At 33.4% G+C, this 5,377-nt stretch overlaps 1 protein-coding gene across 1 annotated transcript; it reads right to left on the reverse strand.

Moving 5' to 3' along the window:
• Window positions 1-683: 683 nt before the first annotated feature.
• LOC107916354 (inorganic pyrophosphatase 1) lies at window positions 684-2,586 on the reverse strand. The gene is made up of 4 exons (XM_016845613.2): window positions 2,251-2,586; window positions 2,027-2,148; window positions 1,728-1,929; window positions 684-1,382 (listed from the first exon to the last, which is right to left on the reverse strand). The coding sequence occupies exons 1-4, from the start codon at window positions 2,386-2,388 to the stop codon at window positions 1,023-1,025; spliced, it is 822 nt and encodes a 273-aa protein (XP_016701102.2). The 5' UTR covers window positions 2,389-2,586; the 3' UTR covers window positions 684-1,022.
• Between the last annotated feature and the right edge of the window lie 2,791 nt (window positions 2,587-5,377).

A 5,377-nucleotide genomic window follows, 5' to 3' on the forward strand; every position in this document is an offset into this window, starting at 1 on the left:
TTATTATTTTCTTTGAACACTTTTAAGATTTTATAATATATTTTATTTATTTTTGTAAAAAGAATTATATAAATTAAGGTTGGAAATGAAGTTGAGTGAAAGGGGTAAAAATCGACCTGTTGCTATCCATATATGTGAAGCTACGACTAGTGCTACAAAATCAATAATCACAGAACGGTGGGGAAAGCTTGCTGTTGCCTTTTGGTTTGTAGTCCATATATTATTACTTTTAGTGTAAAACAAAGTATCTTACTTAAAAAGAAAGAAAGAATAAAGTATCATCTTAATTTGCTTTTAATGTAGTTCTATACTAATCACATCGTCCTGTCCCACTATAGCATCCCCCGGCATTAGTCAGTGCTGTTTCATAATTTCACTTCATCGACATTTAAGGGTGTAAACCATGCACCTATTTGGAATTCAACTTTATCATTACCAATTCCGGCTTGAGTTTTGAGTTTAAAATGTTGGGTATAGAGTAATTTATATTTTATTTTTAATGGATATTTTTAAACATAAAGCATAATACTTAGATTTAAATTTTATTCCGAAGAATCTCATATGTGATGACTTGATGATTAAGGGTATTGACTGCTCTAGATGTGACTTGTGCTTGAGTCTCGTTAATCACATTTGTTGCTCAAACTTTACCCTGTTATTGTTATTCATCAGAAAAAAAATTATTTCGAAAAAAAACTTATTTAATAATAATTTCAAATCTTATTTACAAAACAAGTCCAACTTATTGACTTAACTAACTCCAACCAAACTTCAAATATTAAGTTTTGGGTCAAATAACTTTTCACGAGTTACACCTCGATTCGACTCAATGATACAGCCAGCACATGTAATAAGAAACTTTAGTTTGGCAACACTTTGCAATCATATATTCGCAAAGTTTATTCAGAGTTATCTCAAAACACACACTTCATATTTAAAAAGAAAAAAGAAAAAAAAGCAGCCGAACAATGAAAACCCTTTCGACCAACTCAGCTATAATATATATGAGCAATGGCAACGATCTACTGAGGAACCGGGAGGGCATGAGGGAAGGCACTTTTGGATGCCGACATGGTCTGCAATTTGCAGTCAACGGAGATGAATTGGGAAGAATTGGCATCGTCTTCTTCAAGAGAAATCATGTTGATTAGTTGCAGCAAAACCTTCTCTAGCTCTTCACCATCGGTCCATTCATAGATCTCAGCCTTGATCAACATTGGGTTCCTGCAAATTAAATCCCAAACTGGATAATTCTTCCTTGGCATCATGTAGTCTACCTCTCCAAGCTTTAAGCCTGGGCAGTAATCTCCGCTGCCATCTCCAAGGTATATGATTTTCTTCTTCCCTTCTAAAGAAGCTTGAATCCTTTCAATCACCCTCCCCTGTTTCACCAACCACAAACCAGGAAAAAAAATGTTGAAAACAAGTTTTGGCATCATATTTGTGAATATCACATAATTAAGAAAATTTATTTAACCATGTCAAGATTATGTTTTCCATATGGAACATTACTTTAATAAAGTGGTGTCAACAAATCCAAAAACGAATCAGGTTTTGTTCAGTTGGTTGATCCTATGTTCTTTTAGAGAACATATGCATAATCTTAACACCCGCAAGTTCAGGAGTCCATTAAAACTAATCTCTTGGTCCGATAGATGGTTTTGGAGGTAATTTTAAACTAGTAATGAAATTAATTCCCATTAGTGATGAAAAAAAAAGAATGATACTTTGCACATATTTGGGGGGCAGAGATTGCAGCCATGGGAACTCTTGGTGAAATCATGATAAGGGAAGATCCTTAGTTTCTCTTCTTCGTCGACAAAGCTAGGATTGGAGTCGATCTCTGAGAAATATTCCCTCAATCCAAGGTGCTCCAGAATAATTTCAATGAAGAACATGTTTGCATCACTAACAACCCTGAGTTCACACCTGCAACAACAACTTGATCACCATTCTAAATTCCTATATCACCAAACGATGGTTTTATAGTCGAGAAAAAAAAAAGAAGCATAGTAAGAAAAAATACCCTAAAGCATGAGCTGCTTTAATGGCAGGGACTATCCTAGGATGGATAGGAGCTCGTTTCAGAACCTCAACAATGTCATCAATGGTTTTTCCTTGAGCATGAAGCTCCTTCATCATCTTGTCCTGCAATTTTATGCCACATAAACAAAACACGAAATTGTCTAAAGTTTAAGCATTGAAGTTTTAGTTAGTTTTAAGTTGTCTAAATTTTAAGTTATGGTATACCATGAGAGGATTCCAAGGCATGGTAGGAAGAAGCTGGTTGAACAAATCGGTGAAACCCAATTCATCAAGAACCCAGTTATCACTGTCACAGTCAATAATAGTTTTGTCGAAATCAAAAATCACAACAATCCCAGCCATTTCTCTCTGAAATAAAACCAAACCAAACCGAACAAAGTACAAAAAGAAACAAGATTGGAAAACAAAGGAAAGAAATATATGTTCCTTGCTTTCGGGAAATATGGAAGAAAGCTCAAGAACTATCTAAAATGTTTTTCGGTGTAGAGTCACGTAACAAATTAGGGGTTCTTATATAGAGAAAAAAAAACGAACAGGGTATTTGCATGTGTAGAATAATGAATGAACAGTTAATAAACAAAGGGTTATTTTCTTCTAATCTTTTTCCAAGGAATATTACGTGAACGAGTTTTCATTAGCTATAGCAATTACACGTGTATTTGTATTTGTGTTGGTTTATAGTCTCTCAAGTCATAACATGTATATATTTATTATTGGATTTTTTTGCACATAGTAGTTTGTTTTTAGTGTATGGTGAAATAATAATAATAATTCTATTTTCTTTATTTCGTTAATAGTGGACAAAATAATAATTTTAAATTATTTTTTGTTGATATAAATTTTGATAGGTCAGGAAGTATTGACTCAATATTAAGGTTAATGCCTTTAGAACTTTGAGATATTAACTTTAAGTTCCGTCTTAAGTAAATTTAAGTCCCATCATACAAGACTTTTGTTTAGATTTTTTTTTCTAAATTCGGATATATTATGATTGTGCATTATAATAATTTAATTTTAGTTGTAGTTCTTCAAACATGTATTATTTGTGTTTGTGCTTATAGTTGTTGGTGCAACAAGTCACAAATTAAATTGCAACTCATCATGCAACTAGTTTTGTTTAGACTAGTTTGTTTTATGTTGAATTTTTTCACATGATTTTGTGTAGCAAATTAAGTAACCCCTACAACAAATTTTGTGATCTCACATAGCTATTTTAAAGGAGTTGTTGTTGATAGAAAAGAAATTAGTATATATGATTATGATTATCATTTTATATATAAGGAGAGGTGTTTGAGAAAGATGTGAATAATCATTATATTTATTTCCAATATTGTCTAAGCTATTATAATAATTGATATGAGGCGAAGATTTAGTATTTTAGTCTAACCATACTACATGGATGCATTTAGGTTGAAATCTCTATATATTGAAGCTACATTTTATGCTAAATGTGTGAAATTGAATGTTCACTTATTCGTTTATTGAGAGGAACTTTCGTAGTGCGAAATTTTGAGTAATTAAACAATTTCATTTGTTTGTACTAAGCTTTTATAGGGAGAGTTTTAGTTGTAATTTTATGATAGTGAGTTGCAACATTTGTGAGTGTGGCTGGGCTTAATTAATTTCTTGTATTGTGAACATTATAGTCAATTTCTTTTCAGGAAAGCCTCTGCAGATGTAGGATCGAATCTAAATCATGTAAACAATTATTTGTGTTCATTGTTCATTGTTTCAATTTTAAGTTATTTCTTAAGTTGCAACTAAACAAGCAACTAACTCAACAACTTTAATATTTACAATTGATATCAGAGTTAGACAACAACAAAATTTAGTGAGATGTTGTTGTCGATTTCTGAATAATGTAGGGAAGCTCAATATCCAAGCCACCAAATACTTAATGGCTCAAACAATGGTTATTAGAAACCAAGCATGTGATCATTTATAAAGTCTATTGATGAGAAGGCATGGAGAGAAGTCTTGACAGGTTGGGATCCTCTAATTACTGAAGTTGGTTGTATTCACACTCCCAAATTTGAAACCACATAGACAATTGATGATAATAAAGAAACTAGTTTTAAAGGCTTTGAATGCAATCTTAGATGGTGTAGACCTCTAGAAATTCAAACGTGTTTTCAAGTGTGTCTCAACTCATAAAGATTGGACAATCCTTGAAATCGCACATGAAGGAGCAATTACTCTAAAGCAGTTAAAACTCCAAATATTAACCATTGAATTTAAAAACTTGAGAATTTATGGAGTTGAGACTCTTTCTTATTGTTATACTAAGTTATATGACATATCTAAGAAAGCTTTTACCCTTAGGGAAAAGCCTTCTAATGTAAAGATGGTTTGCAAAGTCCTGAGATCCTTCCCAGAAAGGTTTTTTTTATCAAAGTAACAACTGTTAAGGAGGTCGACGACGTTGATACTTTGAGGATAAATGAATTGATTGGGTCATTTCAAACCTTTAAGATAAATTGAAAGGAGCCAGAAGGGATAAAGTTAAGTTAGAGAAAAAACTATTTTGAATGTTGCTTTTTTACTTGAAATTAATAAAGAGACTACTATCAAAGATCTACAAAAGTAGATGGCCTTTCTTACTAAAAATTTCAATAGATTTTTAAGAAGTTTTGAAAAAGAAACAAGGGAAACGATAGACGTCAAGACTTCAACTAAGGTAAAGGAAAAGTTAATTTGAATGAAGAAAACACCAAAAAAAAGAAGGAAATGCATTTAATGTCACAAATGCGAGGGGTGGGGCCATATACAAGCTGATTGCTTAAATACTGTCATAGTCAACACCCATCTCAATAAGATATTGTCTACTTTGGGCGCACATGGCTATCACGACTTTGTTCTTAGGAGCATCCATACACCCCTAAAAGGCCTCTTACCACTTAAGGTGTTGCTACCCTTTTTTATAGTCCAGGTCTCTCCCGTGCTTGCCGATGTGAGATTTTTCTAGGGTGTTACATTCACCCTCTTTGGGACTCAGCATCCTCACTGAGGTTTTACCCCACCATCGCTTAAGAGGCACAACTAGTGGCTTTGATATCAATAAATGTCATAGCCAACACCCAGCCTGGTAAGATATTATCCATTTTAGGCGCACATAGCCCTCACGACTTTATTCTTGGGAGCGTCTACACACCCCCAAAAGACCCATTACCACTTAAGTGTAGCTACCCCTTTATATAGCCAAGGTTTCCCCCATGCTTTGCTGATGTGAGATTTTCTTAAGGTGTTACATATAAATGCCATATCCAATATATAGTCCGGTAAGATCTTGTCCGCTCTGGGCACACATGGCCCTTACGACTTTATTTTTGGA

This window comes from Gossypium hirsutum, chromosome D10 (assembly GCF_007990345.1).
Source record: "Gossypium hirsutum isolate 1008001.06 chromosome D10, Gossypium_hirsutum_v2.1, whole genome shotgun sequence".
NCBI lineage: Eukaryota > Viridiplantae > Streptophyta > Magnoliopsida > Malvales > Malvaceae > Gossypium > Gossypium hirsutum.